Source organism: Platalea leucorodia (genome assembly GCF_965183815.1).
Source record: "Platalea leucorodia genome assembly, chromosome: W".
Taxonomy (NCBI): domain Eukaryota; kingdom Metazoa; phylum Chordata; class Aves; order Pelecaniformes; family Threskiornithidae; genus Platalea; species Platalea leucorodia.
The window spans coordinates 6226011-6248533 of record NC_138859.1 but is presented as its reverse complement, the minus strand read 5'-3'; the positions used below and the strand labels follow the sequence as shown (position 1 = coordinate 6248533).

The 22523-nt window shown below is 47.8% G+C and overlaps 1 protein-coding gene across 2 annotated transcripts; it reads left to right on the top strand.

Moving 5' to 3' along the window:
• Nucleotides 1-10268: 10268 nt before the first annotated feature.
• LOC309601803 (major prion protein homolog) lies at nucleotides 10269-16108 on the top strand. Of its 2 annotated transcripts, XM_082334935.1 has the most exons (3): nucleotides 10273-10299; nucleotides 11237-11350; nucleotides 13691-16108. In XM_082334935.1, the coding sequence occupies exon 3, from the start codon at nucleotides 13693-13695 to the stop codon at nucleotides 14467-14469; it is 777 nt and encodes a 258-aa protein (XP_082191061.1). In that variant the 5' UTR covers nucleotides 10273-10299; nucleotides 11237-11350; nucleotides 13691-13692; the 3' UTR covers nucleotides 14470-16108. The 2 variants fall into 2 exon arrangements, with proteins under 2 accessions (XP_082191060.1, XP_082191061.1); XM_082334934.1 differs by lacking the exon at nucleotides 11237-11350 and having other exon boundaries at nucleotides 10269-10299.
• The last annotated feature ends 6415 nt before the right edge of the window (nucleotides 16109-22523 follow it).

Genomic DNA, 22523 nt, shown 5'->3' with positions numbered 1-22523 from the left:
CCTGGCTTGTATCAGGAATAGTGTGGCCAGCAGGACCAGGGAGGTGATAGTGCCCCTGTACTGGGCATTGGTGAGGCCGCACCTCGAGTCCTGTGTTCAGTTTTGGGCCCCGCACCAGAAGAAGGACATGGAGGTGCTGGAGCGTGTCCAGAGAAGGGCAATGAAGCTGGTGAAGGGTCTGGAGCACAAGTCTTATGAGGAGCAGCTGAGGGAGCTGGGGCTGTTTAGCCTGGAGAAGAGGAGGCTGAGGGGAGACCTTATTGCTCTCTACAACTACCTGACAGGAGGCTGTTGCGAGGTGGGGGTTGGTCTCTTCTCCCTAGTGACGAGTGATAGGACGAGAGGAAACGGCCTCAAGTTGTGCCAGGGGAGGTTTAGGTTAGACATTAGGAAAAACTTCTTCACCGAAAGGGTGGTCAAGCATTGGAACAGGCTGCCCAGGGAAGTGGTTGAGTCTCCATCCCTGGAGGTATTCAAAGAACGGATAGATGTGGTGCTTGAGGACATGGTATAGATGGACTTGGCAGTGATAGGTTAACGGTTGGACTTGATGATCTTAAGGGTCCTTTCCAACCTTGACGATTCTATGATTCTATGATTCTATTGCTACACACAGTCAGCAATAATGCGTAAAATACCTGGTTTATGCATTATTTAGGTTACTGCTGCCTAGAGCCAGCTGTTTTTATGCACTATTTGCCTGCAGAGGTCAGCATTGCAAAGGCTTTTTGCAAAAGGGATTTGGGGAGCTGAAGCCCAAAGGAGGATTTCTGCAGGAACCCCCACGCCCAGGGATGTCCTCAGCCCATCTGGAAACTACCCAGTGGCGTCTTCCGCAAAAATCAGCTTTAAAATGGAGCATTTTGTGGTCAGAGGAAGGGTGGTGGTGGGGAGAGCCAGGGGTGCAGAGAAGTGATGTTGGTACCTGGGATTCAATCAGAAAATACGTCCATGACTCTCCTGCTCCCAGCTGGGTATATTTTGAAGGCTTACAATCCTGATGTTCTGAGATAATTAAAAGGGAAAGGTCTGCCTCATTTTTATAAGCCCCTCTCAACCGTAGTACTACATTTTAAATAAAATACCCACTATGTGGTGCAGAAGAGCAAGGGGATTATTTACTTTAAATGGTAAGTAACATAAATGCAATAATATTTGTTTAGCTGATCCATTGATTAAAAAATGCTACAAGTTTGCAAAAAAATGAGCCAAATTCAGCTGGCTCTTCTTCCTAAAGTTATTTCTTGTAGCTGGGTCACAATAAATATCAGATAAGCAATGAATAACAGAGGAATTCATCCCAAAATAGATCTGTATTATAAATATGTGTGTTCACCACTGCCATATCTCTGTTCCCTGCCTGGGAGATAGGTGGATTAAAAATGTGAGCAGTTGCATCTCTGAGTTAATAGTAAATCACCAACGAATAATGCAGAAAATTGTCCTAAACCAACTGGAGGGCACTTTATTTTTTAGAAAAAAAAAAAAAAAAGAGGCCATAACTGAATAATGATTCCTCACCCAAAGCAAGATCATGGTTTATGGTTAACCTCCAATCCCTCCCCAAAGGGACCCTCGCATAGGCCAACTCTCCTGGTTTCAGCTGGGATAATTTTCTTCCTAGTAGCTGGCATAGTGCTGTGTTTTGGATTTAGGAGGAGAATAATGTTGATAACACACTGATGGTTTAGTTGTTGCTAAGCAGTGCTTACACCAGTCAAGGACTTTTCAGCTTCCCATGCTCTGCCCGGTGCACAAGAAGCTGGGAGGGAGCACAGCCAGGACAGCTGGCCCAGACTGGCCCAAGGGCTATGCCATACCGTATGGCGTCATGCCCAGTATAGAAACTGGGGGAGTTGGCCAGGGGGAGCGATCACTGCTCGGGGATGGGCTGGGCATCAGTCGGCGGGTGGTGAGCAATTGTAGAGTGTATCACTTGCTTTGTAGATTATTATTGTATTATTATTATTACTACTACTACTATTACTACTATTTCATTTTACTTCAATTATTAAACTGTTCTTATCTCAACCCATGAGTTTTCTGACTTTTACCCTTCCGATTCTCTCCCCCATCCCACCAGGGAAGGAGGAGTGAGCGAGCGGCTGTGTGGTGCTTAGTTGCTGGCTGGGGTTAAACCACGAGACCGACACACCTTCCTTCTGCTTGATTACTTGTATTGATAAATAAAAGACTGAAATTAGCTCATTTCCAGCTCCTGGATGTGGTATTTTTTTTTTATGAAAAGTGGTTATCATCTCCTCCATCAGAGTTTTTTTTTTCTGTCTCAGTTTGTCTGGGATCCGTGTTCTGTGCACTTATAAGGACTTAACTAAACTGGTGTTGGTTTAACCACTTCCCTTCTCAAACCTTCCTCTCTTGAAATTCAACTCCTGCGACACCTCATCTGGCACACCTTCCTTGTGCTCTACCTACTGACCCTGAGAAGTATCTATAATTAAGATACATAAGATCAATAATTCAAAGGGCTGGAGGGCAGTGGCATTGTCGGCTCTCCCTCGCTGGGCTGGGTCTGTGGCAGAGAGCCAGGAGCTCTGCTCAGCCCATTTGCGGTTCCCCAGCAACACCTATTTCAAGACATAGATCTCTCTTCTCTATTCCCGGAACTAAGGAGAAATACAGGAAAAGCGCTTGCAGCCAATTCTGCCAGAATCAGCCTATTTCTGGAATTAAAATAATATCCAGGTTTACTATTGTTATTTCATTCCCTTTTTTTTTTCCTCCCCATTTTTCAAGGAATGCCAACCTCCTTTTTTCTCCAGAAAAAGGATCCGCGACCTCTTCCATCTGCTTTTCTCATCATCCCCTGAAAACAGCTCAGGAAGCTTAGATACAAAACAGCTGCCATGAAGAGTTGTTCAAAACTTCATTCCCATCCCAGTCCCCAAAATGTTCATTTTAAAGCTATTTGTGCAGAAGAGCTCCAGCGATTAGTAAGGGAGCAATGAGACCTCAATTCTCAGCTTTATTTCATTTAATCTCAGCCAAGGAGTCGACATAATTATATCAAGCTTTCCTTTTTTTTGAGCAATAGATGTCCTAATGAATCCTTAGCAGAATAACCCAAGCTCCCAAACAGGCTAAGCTTTGTGAGAAATCAAGTCCCAGAGGCTTTGCTCCAGCTTCCTTTATTTTTAACATGAAAAGCTCCTTAGATCATTGATATTGCAAAAATATTTTGGATGGCACAGATGTTTCAGGCCAGAATATGGACAAGAAAACACCTTGGGAAAAATAAACTGTGTTGCATTATTAGTGCTAATTATTATTTGCTGTTTAACAGCTGCGGATGGGGCTTTGCTTGCAGGAAGCCTCCTTGCGCTGAGCCTGGTGTGAACGATTTGCCCAGGATAAACAGACGCTCCCGACCTGCCGCTGTAAATGCAAAACTAATTTCCTCTGGTTTCTGTACTTTGATCATTGTTCCCTCCCTAGAGCCTTGCTGGGCTTGCTGAGAAACACGCTGAAAAACAAGCCAGGGGCCAAGGTCGCTGGAGCTGCTGGGAAAAGGGAACATTAAGAGTTGTGTAGTTCAACCAGACGCAGCTTTAGGCATAACTAAAGAGAGAAAAAAAATCTCTTTGCCCATCACTGGAGCAAAACACCGTTGCCCAAGCTGGGGTTTGTCCTCTGGTGCTGCTCCCACACATGGGCTCATAGCAGGGTTTATATTCATCATCTTATAAACCATTTTCCTCCATCCTCTCTAAGCATCGCTAGATAAAATGCTTTGCATCTTGTGCTTGATACCTCTGGTTTTTTGCTCTTGGTGGCACAGAGATCACGAAAACCTCAAGCCCTGAAAAGCCTGTGGGCTTCTTCCCTTGTAATTCAAGCCCTCTGCACAGATTTAACATGACTTTTACTGCTTTCTCCACGCAGGCTGCAAGCCACGCCGTTAGCACCACGTTGGGAGTTACTTTGGAAAAGTTAAGGAGATAAAATTAAGGAGAAATCCTTTAGGGGAGTTGTCGGCTCTGGCATCTCCACTCAGGCCCTAAAGCTAGCACATCTCAGCTCCAGGCTGTATTGACTCGGTAGTCCTATTGTGAATAATCTTTGCCGTTGTTTACAAAAAAATATTGCTAGCTGGGGGAAAAAAAACTCATTTCAAAACGCTTCCTTCTCCACACCCTGGTCAAAACTCAGCTTCCTACACAGCTTTATTTCTTAGGCTGGCCATTCTCATAGGATAACCTTGGGTCAGAAGCAGGAATATTATCTGGGGTTTTTAATTGCTTTGGTTAAGGGCGAGTAAAAAAACCTGAGCCTCATCTGAGTACATCATGCACTTGTACCCCAGTGCATGTGCTGTAGAAATACCTTAGGGGAGATGCTACAAATCTCAGGTTTTCATAAATAAAAACATTTGTAATCTCAGCTGCCTTCAAGCTCCGGCTAAAAAACAGCTGTCATCCCTGGAGATAAACCTCTTGGGTGATCCCAAGCATTACTTATTTACACCAGCCAAGAGAGAGCATGCAGCATTTAAGCTAACAACGCCGTTCCTACATCACTTGCATCCCCTCCTCTCGGTGCCGAGGTAGCCATGGAGATGATTACGGAGAGCATCGTGCCCATGACAACTCTGCATGAGCATCTTGAGCATCTTCAGAGCAGTCTTGTCTCTCCCCGGGCTTTTCCTGGCTGCAGACAGCGATTATTGGCTTGTTCTTGCTCCCACACAGGCAATGGTAAAGCTTCCCCCCATCAGCAGCTCCCCTTCCAAGATAAAAGGGCAAAGAATTAAACATATGGAGCAATTTGGCATATAATGCCTGAATATTTGGTATATAATGTCTCTTTGGTATATAATGTCAGCCTGATCCTCAGCATAAGCTTCTTAAAGAGCTTTAGGGGAAAGAAAAGCTTTGGACTGTCACGTGCAATCTTGGGTTGACATCCCAGCTGGAAGATGCTCCAAAATGGGTGGAAAGGTGCACATCACATGGGAAACTGTTTCAATAGATTAAAAACCCTAATGGCTAAAAACCTGGCCTGATTTCCCCCGTGGGCACATGTTTCTCAAGCCCAGTTCGTCTTTTCTTATTCTCATTTACACCTGGAGAAAAAGGGGATGAAACCCCATACAGCCAGCCCCGGCCTTGGGAACCCTTTATATGGAGGGAGAGGGGAAAATCAGGGTGGAAACGTACTCACCGGCTCAGCTAAGAGGATTTGCACGACTATTTTGTGAGCGAGTTGGGTTTAATAATCTCATCCTCACCGAGCACGTGAGTTAGAAACCAGGTCATGAGATGCAAAAGCTCGATTTGTTCTCACATGAATAAACAAGGTGAAGACCTGAACCAAAATTATGTATATAAAAGAAAAACATATAGCTAAGAGAAAAATGTAACAGTTCTTTTAAATATTTCTCCATCTCCAACCTGGTCCTTGTTGCAGTCATCTTGACTTTTTTTTTTATTAAAAATCAAACAATTGTCTGTATTTCCTGGGGTTCAGCTTTCCCCATCTCACCCCACAGCCCCTTTTCCCACCAGGAAAACTGATTTCTCCTGCCCCTTTCCCAACACAACCCAGCCAGGAATCCACAGGGAGCCTCAAGGACCGTGGCATTATCCCTCCACCCATCAGACCTCCAAAAGAAGATGCTCCTGCCCGTGGCTCCGCTTGGGGAATACAACATTTAAATGCATCAGCTGGGATTTCAGCATGCTCCTACAAGCTCTCGGCATGCAGCTAACGCATTCCAGGATAGGAGCAATTCCCCAAAGTGGGATCCAAGGCTGGCATAGATGACTGATGTAAAAACAATGAAAATGGGAGCGCCTGCGCCCATCCCGGGTGTGCCCTGGTTTATTTTTAAGAAGGTGACCTCAGCGCAGCCACGTTATGTCATGCAACGTGCTTACGCCACTGCTCTGATCTCGGAAAGTCTTCTGAGGGGATTGCAAGTTAAAAATAAATGGGAGGGAGGCAAAGGAAAGCCTCCCGGTGAGTCATATATTACAAGCCCTGCTGTGAGGAAAAAAAATTACAGATATTCAGCTTTTCCTGTGAAGGAGCCAGCTGGGGGGTATTGCACTGCTTGGAGAAGTTTATGGGAAGCTGGATTATAGCATCACTGGGAAAGTATTTGCTCCTGCAGCTTTATGGAGGGTCATCATGTTTTAAAAGAGCCCGAACACCAGGCTGTCCTCATCTGTCCGAAAAAGAGGAGATTTATTGATACGAAAAGGCACAAGGAGCCCTTTCTGTGACGGGTCACGGCTCTTCCCCTCGCTCATTCTCCCAGACACAGCAGCGAATTGTTCAGCCCGGAGGCACAAACGCAGTGTGTCCCACAGTGGCTGCTCCCAAGGCACAGGGACAAGTTATTTTTAAACCAAGTGCTGGGCTGAAACCAAATCGGACAGCAAACATCTTCCTTGAACAAGTGTGACTGACTTCTCTCATTTCCCATAAATTAATCCAGCTGGCAGCAGGGGGACCCAAATACCCAAAATTGGGGTTTTTTTTCCCCCTTCAAAGTACTTTTATTATTAGTGTTTATTCCAAAATGAAAAAGTATTTCCAAAAAAGGCGCTTTTTTTTTTTTTTTTTTAATAAAAGCTGTTATTTTACCTTCTAGCGCACCTGGGTGATGCCACCAACCCTGGGAGGTGTTAAAGGCACATTTTTGGGAGCTGTGTCTCATGCAGGTTATCTTCTAAAGACGCAGTGCATCATTGGGAAGGCATCAGCCTGTGGCCAGGGAGGGTCCCATTCGTAAGGAGCTTACGTATGTCCCTGCCTGGAATAGCAGCTAGCACACGGGCAGAGGTTATTACACTCCTAATCAGATTGTAGCAGCTGGATGAACATTTATAACCTTTTTAAGATAGTTGTCTAATAGTAAAGAGAAGGAGGGTGCGTGCAGCCTCCAATATTTTATATTTCAGTTGCTGCTCCATGCAGAAAAGAAATTAATATTAAATTAATTTGGCTAATCTGCTTTCTCAAGGATCTAACTTTGTCTTTGAAACACAACAAGAAAAAAACTTGCCTTATTTGCTGCTTTCTCCCCCCAAAATTACCTTTCAATAGTTCCTCACTGGAACCTCCCACCAGCAGGCAGATGTCCGCAGGATCCTGTTGCCTGTGAGTCACATCTGCCTGTAGATCACATTGCAAAAAGACATCACAGGTGAGAAAAGCAGATCAACACAGGGAGGCAAACTCCTCCCCAGCATCACAGCTACAATGAGTCTGATTTACTAGAGCAGTCATAAACTGATTTATTTTTTCCATGCTAGCTTTGCACTCCTTGGCTTTGCAACAGAGCTGCATCTGTCCAAAAAAAAACCCCAAAAACCCTCCTGGAAGCAGCGCAAGATGTTGCATGGAAAGTTTGGGTTGCTTGCTGTTCCCCCTCGATGGTTCCTCTCCTGACATTGTGCCCTTATGTGCCTCTGGGATTAGGGACTTGCTGGGACTTCTCTTCCTCACCATCACGGGTTGCGTAACTGCATGCTGATGATACTCTGGAAGTGCATGTATTTAATGTCCTGCTCCTGCCAGTTTTGCCTCCTGGCCTGTTTTCATCCACAGCAAAAGGCTAAAAATTCATATAGTCCTTTTATCTTTTCTTTTTTTTTTTAATTTTTACAGGAAAACCTATGGTTGTCAAGAGCAAAGGAGAAACACCATCCGTGAGCTGTGCTTTCCTCTTGTGCAGTTTAATACAGAATAATGGTGCAGGTAAAGATTTCTATGCAGCGCATGGAAAACCCCTTCTACTAAAAATGGGCCTAAAATGACATTTATTTTCTCTTGGAGGGGAGCTGCCCTTCCTGGAGTCTGCAGGGCTGCGAGCCTCAGCGTAGCTTTACCCCATGCGTGCAATGAAGCCCATGCCACCAAAGAAAATGCAAACTACTCTAATAAGGCTTAAATTTTTTAATTACACACTGACATGGGAAAATAACAACTTGACCGAGTGGCATCTTTCCTTTTTGCTGGGCAACAAGTGTTCCCAGTGCTTCCCCTCCCTGTGCTCCCATTTATTCCTCAAATTGCATTTTCTCTGCTCTCATCCAGGCAGGAGCTGAATATTACTGAGACATCTGGTTCCCAAGAAAAATCCAAAGTAGAGCATTTTAACTTAAAAGAGACTATTCTGTGGTGAGACCAGAAAATGAAGCAAGTTCTGCAAAATGCATTTCATTAACCCTCCAAACACAGAACTTATTTCCACTTATTTTTGCCTTTGGAGGGTTTAAAGAGGTTTCCTGATGAGCTAAGTGTGATTTGAGATGGGGTGAGCTTGAGCCCAGATTTTTTGCCATCTCCAGGGAGCGAACAGTGGGATGGGGACAGGCTGTGCTACTTCATCCCTACCTCCAAACCCCACCAAATTACCCCAAAACCCCAGTAAATCTCCCACAAACTATTTTAATGCCTTCCCTTGCCTTTGCAAGCTAATTCTCCAAGCAAGTCCAGAGTTATGTGAATAAAAGTGTTTTGCATGAATTAAAGCAAAAAAAAAAATCAATGAGAAGCAATGAAGCAGGGTCAGATGAACCCAGGTTCTCTCCCAGCTCATCATTATACCAAAGTCAGCGTTTTCCATTTGTTATGAGAAAAATCCACCCCATTAATGCTTTCTAACCTGGCACAAACCCCTGTTGCACTTAATGTCCCATTATTTCCTCCGTCCCCTGTCGCTGCCTGAGCTGTGGCTGAAGAAGGCCAAACCTCCAGCAGGGATCGATGCAGCTCTTGGCTTGCTGCTGGGAGAAATTTTACCCTGAGATGCTAAAGAAACCATGTGGCACATGGCTCCATTAAATAGATGCTGTGGATATACTGGTTTGGGTGGTTTTAGCACTGCTAACTTCCACAATAAATTAAAGATTAATTAAAAGTCAATAGGCTAGTCCTGCTCGATTTGCCGCTGGGATCTGACAGAGTTTCTGTATTTCCCCAAACAAGACCAGAACTTCCTCTGAAATATATTATTACAGAAAAATCCTGATTTTTAGAAGCCACAGATGAATTCATCCCAACCATCCCATTCCTGGAGCTGTATTTCTTTCTTTTCCTGGCTTTGGATTTTAGATAGCCCACTGAAGAGTATTTAAACCAAAACCAGGGAATCAGGAGCCATCTGTGCATTCACATGAGGAATAAATATGTCTGTGTATTGTAGGAGAGAGCTTCGACAGGCTCACTGACCTTAATCCTGCCCCCGTTATTTAATTTTCTCCTTCAAAAATTAATATGGATGTCTCCCCGGCACAGCCAAAGCGCCCAGCACAACCCATTTCCCTGCCAGACAGAAATTATTATATATTTTTTTAACATCATCCAGCCAGATAGATAAACAAGCGTATGGAACATTGGGGTGGAAATCCTCTTTTACCTCTGCTCCGTGGTCCAGGGGTGGGAGCGCTGCCGGGATGGCCGTACCTGGCCCAGCTATTTCGGGCAGCAAAACCTCAGTAGGGTTTTGGCTCTATCGCGTGGCCGTGCCAAAATCAGTCTCAGTGCAATTAGTTTCAAGCTTCATTTGCATCTCCCAACTACCATGCAAGCATCCCGGGTTGCTCTGGACTCAACCCGTTTATTAATAACTCCCCATCCTGGTCCTCAGGTCTCTGTAGCCACACATACCCTTACCCTCTGAAAAAGGGTGCCATAAAAGCCCTGGCTTGTCATGAGCATCCCATACAATTTTTAATTGCCTTCTGTGGCGTTTCCTCCCATTAAATATTGGGGTGCCTCAACATAAAGCACAACTGCTCTGCACAGGAGTGAGTTTTACTGCTCTGGAGTGAGACAAATTCAGAAGACAGATTTGTCCTTTCCCCTGTGGGTCTCAGCCTATTTTATTTTCTATCCATCAACCTGCAGAGCATCTCTCTGTTTCACAGAATAATGGATTTGGAGCTGCAGCCGGCAACCGCTAAAAGCATCCTTTCCTCTCCCAGAACCTCGACTCTGAGATTTCCAAACCAGCCCCAAACCCTGCCAATCCCATCGATATTTCTTGAATAAACCGTCCAAGCGCTGCAATTTTCCAGCCACCCGTTTGGTCACCGGTGTTGCCTCCCATGCCCGTATCTGCCGGGAGGGATGATGGGGGGGTTGAACCCAAATTTTGTGGGGTGTGGGCCACGGTGTTCCCGAGGGAAGGAGGGTGGATGCTGGCCAGGCTGTGCAGAGCTGGCCTGCGCAGGAGCCAGCTCCTCCCTCTCGCTATTTATTCCTCCCCGTGGCTCTGCGGCCAAGGCTGAATCACCTCGACCAGAGCAAGCAACGGGTTCCCAGCTGGTGAGTGTCAGGGAAAATGGGGCGCAGGGGCTTTGGGTGGGATAAATCTGGAGGCAAGGGGGCTTTTAACACTGAGCAGCATCACAGGGGATGGGGGGCTGCCTCCTCTCCCCACCATCACCACCTAAAAATAGATATTTCAGGCTCCAAAGGCGAGCGTCCTCCTTAAAAGACAGAGCTCTGCTTCTTGCCGCTGCTTGTTTATTCAGGGCTGATTCAAAACTGACGCTGGTGGGAAATCTCCCCCCGCCCCGAGCTACCTGGAGGGTTTTGTTCTTTCCCGCAGCTCCCAGCTGCGCAGGACTGTGCTCCCCCATTATTTGGGGGGTTAAAAAAAAAGGGGGGGGATTTTTAAAAACTAGGGGTGGCATTTTCAGAAAGCAAACTGCCAGCCTTCATCCCCCTTCCCCATAGCCCCAGCCCTGATTTTTCACCCCCCGTGAGCCAGGACCTTCCCAGCATCGCCAGGAGGGTCCTGACACCTCAGTTCCCAAGCATCTTCCCACCCTCCTCGCTCCTCCACCTTCCCCTTCCCCACCTCCCTTCATTTCTTCTCTCCCCCTGGCACCTTAACAAGGTTATTTCCACAGTTATTTTGGCACCAGGGTGTTGGTTTTCCTCTCCCAACCCGAAGCCGCCTTCTTGCCAGCCCTGCGCACGTAAATGCTGCTTGCTCCTCACATCCTCCATTTTCCGCTTCTCCATCTGCCCTTAAGGAGCACCGGGTTTCCTCCGGTTCTCCAACACAAGCACAGATATAAATCGCTCCAATATAAATCACCTGAATTAATTTCTCATTGCCTACGTTCGCCTGTAGAGAGGGAAAATTGGGGGAGGAAGGTTAAAAAGAGCCAGGGAAGAAATACCTGCGAAGTGATTCAATAATATAATTTAATTATAATATTATGGTCACATCATAAATATTATTTCCAAGCAGAGGGAACCCAGCTCCAAGCCCAAGGAAGCGGCTCCCTGGTCCCCATCGCATGCAGAGGGTTTGTGCCAGCGACCACATTTATTCGGGGTGAAGCTCAGCTGCCCAAGGAGCTCGGTAATAAAAGACATTAGTCACCTGTCTTTACCGAGGTGGAAGGGCCACCTTTACTTAACCTGGAAAAGGAACATATATAATTTTATATATGTTCAATAAATAGCAGCGCAAACGCAAACGAGCCTTTGCCCTGTTTATCAGAGCTCGTCTATGCCAAGGCAATTAGAGGAACAGGTCGGTGCTGCCAGGCTGGAATATCCTCCGGGGCTTTGCAATAACCTGTTTTCATCCAGAGGCTGTTCCGCGCCCCCCCCCTTGCAACTCGCTGCGGGGAGTCACATCTTAAAAAACAAATATTAAAAATTGCCAATTTGCTGCTTTTTTCCCCCCGTTTCCTTTTTTTTTTTTTTTTGGGGGTGCCCAAGGAGCATTCACCCATCTGAGTTTCTGCCATGTCTTTTGGCTATTTTTAACCCCCCGATCTCATCCTCGCTCCCAGCGGGTGGGTGCTGCGGGGCGAAGGAGGCAGCAAACTCACTTAAAAGCGGGCAGCTTGCACCCAGTTATTTTATGAGCAGGCAGCCCGAGCCTGGCTTTCCTCCCCATCACAAAGGACAGGCTTGTGCATCTTCCCTGCTCTTTTAATTAAGCCTCTTGCTAATGATCCCAACCAAAACGCTGACATTAAAGTGAAGGGAATGAGACACGGACTCCGCATATGAGTTCAGGCGAAGACAAGCGAAGACCCTTTATTTTTACAATCTATCCCTTTTATAATATGATCTAGTGTTCACAAGCAAGCAAAACCCATCTCATTGGCTACTGCCTTACGTTCACGTGTCTCTTCCGCGCTGCTTATGGGTTCTTCAAGTTGGTGCACGCGACTTTTCTCTTTCAGAAACGTATCCAATCACATCCTTATTTTGCTGCCTCTAAGTTTTCGCAAACTTGTTTGTAACAAGCCTCAAGGGCACAGCTGCATCTCGTCAAAGTCAAACACAGCCTCATTTATTCCCACATTAAAGGACCTCAGTTCAAACATTTCTGGACATAAGGCCAGATTTTTTTGGGGCAGGGAGGAGAGAAAGAGCATCATTATCTGAACCCAAAGAGAGATTAATTTGCTTTTTATGGACCGTAAGCCCATAGCTAATGTACAACAGAAGAATTTCTGGCTTAAACAAGGGTTTGTTCTGGCTGTTTGTGCTGTTAAGGGCAATATCTCACAAGAGACCGTCATCTCTTCTCTGCATTAAACTTACCTCTGTGTTGAGTGGTGACTCTTAATGAAGCCAATCCATTAGCTGCCGCAAAAAAACCCACTCAGGACCCAAACCTTAATTGTTTCTTGCTGTAACATGAGCCAACAAGCGCATCCAAAACATCCAAAGATGCTGCGAAATGCCCACCCACACTTTGCCGGGAATGCTTCGCTCTCCCTCCCCAGCATCCTGGCATGCACGGGGGTATTTCTGGGGATGGCTCAGCCTCGGGCAGGACAGAAAAACCCTTTGCTATTGCTGGATTCACATATTAAACACGAGGGTAACAGCAATTCAATGCTCCTTGATGTTGTGGGGAGGCATCCAAAGGGATTTTGCAGCTTGGGAGGTGTTTTCCAAAGGTCTTTCCAAAGGATTTGCAGACCTAGTGTGTATTATATGGGCTGGATTATACATAGGGAGAGAAACAGCTCGTTAAAATGGGATTTCATCCTCGCCAGCCCACCAGCTAACGTAGGGGATACCTGGGATGCCAACAGCAAAACACTGAGTAAGCAGATATTTGCAAATACATTAAACTAGAAAAATGCTGCTCTTCAGTTAAGGCCTGTTGCACACGAACAGGGACTTGGGCAAAACATGCTGAATTTCATTCTTTAGGGAAAAAAACCTCCGGGGCAAGGCTGGGCACTGCCCTCCTTGCAGCCCTGGGTACCCAAAAGCTTTGAGATTGGGATGAATCTGTTCACAGCCATCAGTCCTTGCACAGCAGAAATCTCATTTATATCATCTGATTGGATAGAGCAGGTTTGATAAGTGGATTTTTACCTCCCAAGCAAGTGAAGCATTTTTCCCCCAAAGCTTTTCTTCCACTACTTAAAATTGCCATTACTAGCAGAGGACCTGGGGGATATATAAAAACAAAAATATAAATATATATAAATATTTACACACACACACACACACATATATATAAATAAGGGGTTTTGGGGAGGATAAATATGCATTTAAGTCCAAAGATGTTTATTCTGCAGCCAGATTAAAGGGGACAATGTGTGTTTTATATGATGCATAAGTAAGGGATCCTAAAGCCTGCGATGCTCGTGGAGGCACAGATGCAGGGGCTGCGGTGTCTCTGCCTCCTGCCTGTAACGCTGCCTGTCCTTGTGTCCCACAGCCATGGCCAGGCTCCTCGTCACCTGCTACCTGGTGGCCCTGCTCCTCGGTGCCTGGACTGATGTCGCCTTCTCCAAGAAGGGCAAAGGGAAACCCAGTGGAGGCGGCTGGGGCATGGGGAGCCACCGCCAGCCCAGCTACCCCCGCCAGCCTGGCTACCCCCAAAATCCCGGCTATCCCCATAATCCGGGGTACCCCCACAACCCCGGGTACCCCCACAACCCGGGGTACCCCCACAACCCGGGGTGGGGACAGGGTTACAACCCATCCAGCGGAGGAAGCTATCACAACCAAAAGCCATGGAAACCCCCCAAATCCAAGACCAACTTCAAGCACGTGGCCGGGGCGGCAGCGGCGGGCGCCGTGGTGGGAGGTCTGGGGGGCTACGCCATGGGACGCGTCATGTCGGGGATGCACTATCACTTTGACAGCCCTGATGAGTACCGATGGTGGAATGAAAACGCAGGACGTTACCCCAACCGGGTTTACTACCGGGATTACAGCAGCCCCGTCTCGCAGGACGCCTTTGTCGCCGACTGCTTTAACATCACAGTGACCGAATACAACATCGGACCCGCTGCCAAGAAGAACACGTCAGAGGCTGGTGCAGCGGTGAACCAAACGGAGACAGAGCTGGAGACCAAGGTGGTGATGAAGGTGATCCGGGAGATGTGCATCCAGCAGTACCGCGAGTACCGCCTGGCCTCCGGCATCCGGCTGCACCTCGCTGACGCCTCCCTCGCTGCCCTCCTCCTCCTCACCCTCTTCGCCATGCACTGATGCGCCCTGGATCCCGCAGCTTTGAGATGTCACCCATGTCCCTGTGGGGACCCCCCGAGCCCCGCCATTCTTGCTTGCAGTCATCTTTGGTGAAGAGCCCTTGGGGCGCACGGGCACCGACACTCCCCGTCACCTCCCTGGAGGCAACCGGATGAAAATTTCATTCTCCACCCCAAACACGTCCCCGTCGTGGCAGGACAGTGACGGAGCTGGATGCCCAAAAAATGGCCTTCACCACCTCCTCCTCGGGGCCACTCCGAGAGGGACCAGGCAGAGAGGAGCTCAGCTGGTCCTTACAATCCCTGCAAGAGCGTTTCTGAAAATCCTCTCTGCTAACTAGCAAGGTTTTACCTAATCCCCTGTCAGGAGGGGTCAGATATGGGTTTTTCAAACAACAAGCTGCCGGATTGCAATTTTAACCCTTTAATCCTAAAACCCACTCTTCCTCATGTACTGTACCTGCTGTTGTACTATGGACCTGCCCGCTCTGCACCTTGCATGCTGCAAATACCTCCTGCAGCAATACACAAAAATAAAGTGTTGTTTTTTTTTTATCCTCCGCAGCAAGGCTGAAGCCCTGGCCAGGTTTCAGTTGACCCCTGCATCACTTTGCTTTCAGCTGAGCCTCGCTGTCTTTCTTAGCCTGTCTAAAGGCAAAAAGTACTGCTGAATGCCCAAAAAATTCCCAAAGCAGTAACGCTTGGTGTGTTACAGCCTGAGAAAACGCTATTTTGGATGCGCTATAGGCGACAAGTCATGCTCACACTTCAGTGCCTTGACCTGAAGGACGTTAAAATACAGCAAAAAGGATGCTTGGGGGAGGGGGGGGTCAAGCACGTAGCAAGAGACTTAAATCAGCTAAATTGGATGGTTAGGGCAAACAGCATCAGGAAAACCAAGCCTGAGGGATGGGAGATGCTAAAAAAAGCCCCCATCTTTTGCAAGTAATTTGTGGAAGCGGTGGGTGAAATTCTTGCTTCTTGTGTTTGGGTCAGTGCTGGGTTGTATAAAACCTGTAGCATCTGTAAAGTTGCGCTTGTTGAACTGGTCGCCCCGAGTTATATTTAATATCTCTTGTGTATTTTTTTTGCAAGGCACTGAATGACACTGTCCTAAATGATTTTTTGCATCGGTGTAAGCTAAGATATATATATATATATATATATATAATAAACAGAGAGAAAAGAAATCTTTCAGGATATTCACCAGAAAAGCAGGGCTTTGAGGTAACCCGTACTTTGTGATACACAAATTTTTTGTAAATTTGTAACAGTGCATGCACGAAATTTGCCATTCCAATAGTTTTCTAAGTGTTCAATGTCTGGTACAAATTAAAACAGATAAAGCCAAGATGCACGTCAGCCTCCTTCATGCAAACAGCTCTCACCCATCCCCGCAGCGCCGCAGACAGAAGCAGCATTTTTCGCCCTGTCTGTCCCTGCCTCCCCAGCCTGTGGGCGCCTTTGTTCCCTTTCAGCACTAAATTTGGCCTAAAACCACATTTTCAGTTAACCTTTTCTCCTCCCCCGCTCCCACTAATGGTATCACTACCATCCAACAAATATTTTCTAATAAAGCCAGTGCACTGGTTAGGCCAGGGATTTCTTCTCCCCATAGAAAGTCAACACCCAGTTATACCTTGTATTTACTCCATCTATTTTCTGTCTAATAAAAGAGTTTTTACATTTGCTGTTTCAGTGACGTTAAGCCCGACCAACTTCACATGAAGCCCCAAGCCCTACTTAATGTTGCCAGAAACCCAAATCTCCCAGGTACCTAAACCAGCATCACCATTAGATGACTTAGACTATAGCAAGGGTTAAAAATTACGATTAAAAAGATGGAAGAGTTTGGACCCTTCAGCCAGATGGTGCTTTAATTTTAAGCTCAAGACCAAGCCTTGGACCTGTTTGGTTTGAGCCTATGCAGGATGTGATGCATTGCGCTGCAAAGCCCCTTGCCCACAATGATGCTAAAGAACTTGGTCTTTAAGCAGTGCTCCAGGTAAACCCCAAATGTGACTCTTTTGCATACTTTTGGCAGAAAAACAAAGAAAAAAACCCTATTCAGCACTAAATAGATGATTATTCCTGAATGCAAGCAGCTTGCTCCCAAAGAGGATGCCCTTCTTATTAATTAAGATTTTTCAAGGTAAAACGAGAGCGATTTCAAACAAGAGAAAGACGTAGCAATGAAGATATGGTCCTTCAGTGATGGGCTCTAGAGGACCCATCTGCTAACAGACCTTGTGCTGGCAAGCTGCAGTCCAGCAGTAGGACAAAAACCCAACAAAGGAGGAAAAAAAACCCAAAACAACAAAGAAGGAATCCCCCCCACAAAGAAAGAAAACAACCCCCTCCCCAAAGAAGGCCCCCCCCAAAGAAGGAACCCACACACACACAAAGAAGGAAGAAAAAAAAAAAAAACAAAGAAGGAAATCCCCCCACACACAAAGAAGGACCCCCCCCCAAGAAAGAAAAAAAAAACAAAAGGGGGGGAGAAAAACAAAAGGAGGGAAAAAAAAAAACAAAAGAAGGAAAAAAAACCCACCAAAAGGAGGAAAAAAACCCCAACCAAAACAAAAAGAGGGGAATAAAAAAAACAAAAGGAGGAAAAACCTGCCCCACACAAAGAAGGAAAAAAAACACACAGCCACCCAAAAAAGAAGGAAAAAACTCCCAAAAGAAGGAAAACAGCCCATTTTCCGAGGTGAGCACATGGATATTGTCAGGAAGGGGCTGGCAGCGCCTGCACGGCAAACTCCACTGAGGACGGTTGGACCTCAGCAGGCAGCAATACAAAATGCTAATTTTTAGCCCCCCCCCCAATCTATCTTCCCTGCACTTCACCCCAGCATGGGGAAACTGCTCCAACCCCCCAAGCAGGGGGAAACACCGACGTCAGCGATGCTCAGACGAACTCAAAAAAACCCCATTTTTTTCCCCCTCCTCTGCACACGCAGCACCCTTTTTTTTTTTTTAACCAGCACAAGGTCCTGCATGGGAAATTGGATTTTATGGCGATTATTGGAGCCGTTTGCTCGCTGCTGTGGGGTCAGTGGGGAATATCAGTGCTTTCCTGGCTCTGGGAGCCCTTGAGCAGGACATGGGGACATGGTCCAAGCCCTCGTGTCCTTTAAGGATGGTTGGATCCAATAACCCTGTGTCCTGGTTTCAGCTGGGATAGAGTTAATTTTCTTCCTAGTAGCTGGCAGAGTGCTGTGTTTTGGATTTAGGATGAGAATAATGTTGATAACACACTGATGTTTTAGTTGTTGCTGAGCAGTGCTCACACCGGTCAAGGACTTTTCAGCTTCCCCTGCTCTGCCCGGTGCACAAGAAGCTGGGAGGGGGCACAGCCAGGACAGCTGACCCAGCCTGGCCAAAGGGCTATGCCATACCGTATGGCGTCATGCCCAGTATATAAGCTGGGGGAAGAAGGAGGAAGGGGGGGACGTTCGGCGTGATGGTGTTTGTCTTCCCAAGTAACCGTTACGCGTGATGGAGCCCTGCTTTCCTGGGGAAACACCTGGCTGAGCACCTGCCTGCCGATGGGAAGGAGTGAATGAATTCCTTGCTTTGCTTTGCTTGCGCGCAGCTTTTGCTTTCCCTATTAAACTGTCTGTATCTCAACTCACGAGTTTTCTCACTTTTAATCTTACAATTCTCTCCCCCATCCCATTGTGGGGGAGTGAGCGAGCGGCTGTGTGGCGCTTAGTTTCTGGCTGGGGTTAAACTACGACACCCTGGAGCCCTCTTGGCCCCTAGGAGCGGTCTGTTGAACTAGATAAACTCATTGCTCTGTATTAATTAGCTAAATACTCCAAATCCTGCAGTGTGGGCAGTAGCCTTGCTGCCAAGTGAGAATGGGAAACGTTTCTGATTTACCAGGCTGATAATAAATACACCCCAAAGTACAAATGCAATAAAATTTTGGGGGTTGTTTTTTTTATACTCTCCTCCAAATCACCCGTCCCACGGCACTTTGCATCCCTCATCTCCACAAATAAGCATCCCCCATGCAGGCAGAGCAAGCGAATATATTTTTCTTGCCTGAAAAAAAACTACAAAAAGAGGATTTTTGGTGCACAGTGGGACAGTTTGCAGAGAGCTGGAGAAGAAACAGTCTTATTTGGAGGCTTGAAATGCAAAGCAAGTGCCCAAACCTCATCCAGGAGTGATTTTATCTCTGCATCTGATCCAGTGTGGGAGATTAGAGGAGCTGCATCGCCGAGTGAACAGCACCATCTCCTGTCTGAGCCCAGCCCTGGCTCCCAGGATCAACATTGGGATGGTTTTGCAAGGCTGGGTCTCCCAAAGAACCCTCCAAAATTAGGCTGAGCTTTGCAGCTGGCCGTGCTGGAGGCCGGCGCTCGCTTGGTTGCTGTTTCAGAGCAAAAATGCATGAAAATGCCTTGACTTTGCCTGCAACCACTCGCCTAGAAAAACATGTCTCCGAGGGATCTCAGCATCTGGGGTTGCTCAAGAGCAGCCCTGCTCCCCCATCTGAACACGCAACCTCAAAACTCCCCAGCACAAGGTGATTAACAAGGACATTAATAGCTTTTGAGGCCTTTTCCTGCAGCGCAGCCTTTTGCAACGGCTGGAAATTAAATTGGGGAGGGAGATCGGAGTGTGTCCCCATGTATTGCACATCGGCAGGAGGGAAAAAAGCAAGAAAAATTTGGGAATGCAATGTAGGAAGCACAGGATCATCCTGTGGCGTTTCTGAGCTCAGGCTGTAAATTAGGGCCATGAGCAGAGGATGCTCGTGATGGGGTCTGGCCATTGAAGCAGGTCTGGATGCAAAATGTATGCTGGAAAAATGCAAATTTGAGCTGTGGCTGGAGTTTCTGCTGGGTTTATTGTTCATTTTAAACAAGCACATTAAAAAAAAAATAACCCCTCAGTGCATTATAGGAATAGTTGGATTTGTTCAACCTAAAAGCCATCCCCCCTAAGCCAGAGGAGAGACCACAGTGATTTTGACAGCCATAAGAGCATCAGCCTTGGGTGCATCCTGTGCTCACCTGCTCCAAAATGCTATTAAATCCCTTAGGAGCCGAATGACTTCTGTAAAATTTAAGAAAGTATTGTAAAAGAGCCCAGAAAATCAACGTACACCGGCCAGAGCTCCTTCCACCCCTCGATAAAGGCAAGACCCAACTCAACCTCTCTCCTGGGGAGATGATAAAAAGATATTCATCCCCCCAAAAAACCCACTAATTCCAAGGGGAGATGACCTGCTTACAGACATCCAGGCTCAAAAATACTTCAGTGAGGGACTGACTGACCTGCTGGAGGATGGTGATTGTGGCTGCCCACAGGTTTCTTGGGGAGCCCCAATATTTCGCTTGGCGCCTCTATTTTCTTTGCTCACAGCAATGGTTGAGCTGCTGCACCTAAACCAGGTTTTAGGGAAGGTTTAACCACCCAAGATAGGGACTAGAGAAGAAAATGCAGATGCCAGAGGGGAAAGCATTCCTTACCACTCCTTTTAAGCTCTTCCCAGAGAGGATTTGCATGCTCTCTGCCAAACACGAAGCATCTGAGGGAGGCTCAGTCCCATGGCTGGGTGTGTTTTGGGCTGGGGATGCTAAAGATTGGGACGTGTTTGATCATATCAAAGCCAGAGATGGGACGGGGACAGGGTTTGTCCTTAAGCATCATGCTCACCCCCACCGCAGCATCCCTCGAAGATGAGGCTCTTCCTTGGGTTGCGACCGGTGCTAAACACGCTGGATTTGGTTAAAAAGAGAGGATGTCTCAAGGCCAAACTTTATTGCAAGGGTCCATTTTCAAGCCCTGCATCCCTCCCCCCCAAGTCCCAGTGCTCTTTTGCGGGGAAAGGAGCATTTTTTGGTAAAAAGTCGTGTAATGGGAAACCAGAGCTGAGCGCTGGCGGGGCTGATCCAGCATCCGTCTGGGCGCAAATATCCACGCGTCCTTTCAGGGCTTGATTTGCTCACGTACGTGCTCTTGCAGATGGGGGTTTGCAGGATCCAGCTGGCTCCCAGGTGGCCTCGCGAGCACAGGGATGGCTGCCCAGCTCTGGCTGCTGGCATAGGGTCCCATCATGCCGGCAGGGGGAAACTGAGGCAACTGCAGAGCATCTCTTCCACCTCCCCAAGCCACGTCTAATCTCCCAGGAAAGTCATTCACTAAGAAACCCCAGCAGGCTCAGCCGGCCAGGGGTCACCCGGGGTCCCCTCTCCGTGCTCAGCGCTGCAGCCTGTGGCTGACGAAGCAGACGATGGGTGCCAGCAGCAGAGCGGGGCCGATGCCACTGTGCCAGTTCCTGGGGGCTCGGCTGGGGGGTCCCCGCTTGGCACCCACATCCGGCCAATTTGGGGCATGAAAGCCGCCCGCCAGTGGGGGCTGCCGGGCTGCCGGGACGCCGTGACCCAAGCGGGACGGTCGTGGGCGCCCCAAAAGCCCCATGCCATACCCTGCGGCAGCGCTGGCCGCAATGGCCCCTGCCACCTTAGAGCCGCGGCCAGGAGTGCCACTGCTGCGGGAGATGGCCCGAAAGCCCCCACGCAGCCCCCCACCGCCACCGCTGCCACCGCCTCGCCCACTGGTTCTCCCACTGGCACCACGGCGGCTGCTGGCGACGTCACTGAAGAGGGCGAGCAGCAGCATCGCCACCCAGCACCAGGCGTCGCGGGGCCTCATCCTGCCCGACCTGCGAAAGGGGCACAAGGAGGGATGGTAAACGCAGGGATCCTGGCTCTGTGCACCGCATAGTTTGCCTTCAGCTTGGGCCAACCTACATTTAGCATAGTTAATAATTTAATGTATTTAATATATTTAAAGTATTATTGAATATATTTACCATATTCATCATATATAATTTAATATATTTACCGGCGTGGTGGAATGCAAATGCTCCTGACTTCCCAAGCAAAGTTGCACCTTCATTTTTCCACCCTGCTGCAAAGCACCGGAGCATCACGATGCGATTCCCCCCTGCCCTGTCCCCCCACCCTGCAACCCCTCCAGCCGGCGGCTGAGCAAACAGGCTCATTGTACCGAAGCTGCTGAGCCATCGCGGCCCCAAAATTATCACAAAAATAGCAGGAGCCGTGTTGACAAAAGCCTTTTGAAAAAGCAGAGCCCGCCTGGCCGGCCACAGCATCTCTGTGTCAGCGTTTCCCTCCTGCAGCCCCTGCTAGAAGGTGCCAGGCCTGACCCCCCCCGTTGAAACCCAGTGCTTCAAAAAAAAAAAATATGGCTTGATTAATTTAATTTGCCTTGTTTCGCTGCCCTGCTCCTCCAACTAATGTGGTTTATTTTAAGGAAAGCCTGGAGAAGCACGTGTCCCCCTTCCAGCTGTTTGCAGCTGCATCGCCACCACTGGAAACGCCACAAACACCATAAAAATTAAGACATGGGGATTTTTTTCCTTCCTCTTTTTCCCCCCTTTATTTCCCCTGCATTATTCAAGCTTATGGATCACAACCCGGTGCAGAAGCTGCTGGGCAGGGTGCAGTGCCTCCCTGGGCTGCTCTCCCCATCCCAACCTCCAGCTCAGCTCTGTGCCAAAACCCAACACTTTTCACCTTGCTATCCACCCAATTCCTTCTCTTTTTATCCCTCAGCTCCGTGCTGAGGATGCCGCCCTTACCCGTGCACCCAGGGCCACGCTGGTGCTGGTTCTTCCCGTCTGCGCCTGCCGGGCTCGACTCACATCAGACTTTTCCCGGCGGATAAAGCTTCGATAAGCGGAGCCAACGTCACTCGTATCCCCCTCCTGCGCAGGGAGGGATAAATGGGCTTCAGTGGGCTGGATAACGTGGGGCTGGCAGCTTCGGGGAGAAAGAAAAGCGTGGCTGGGGATAACCTTGGGGATTCAGAGAGCTCAGCCTCGAGGAGGAGAAAAAACCTGAATATATCAGGCTTAAAAACTCCATGGGTTTAAAACAAGGCTAGGCAATGCAGAGGTTTTCCTCTAGAGGCGAGTTTTACCTTCTGGAAGGGAAATATCCAGAGCATGGAGCCCACCGACCACAGTGCATGGGGATAAATAGTCTCTTAGGGCTGGATAAACCCTAC

Bases quoted from the DNA above. Each gene is read 5' to 3' on its own strand.
- LOC309601803 (XM_082334934.1), top strand. From the start codon at position 13,693: ATGGCCAGGCTCCTCGTCACCTGCTACCTGGTGGCCCTGCTCCTCGGT.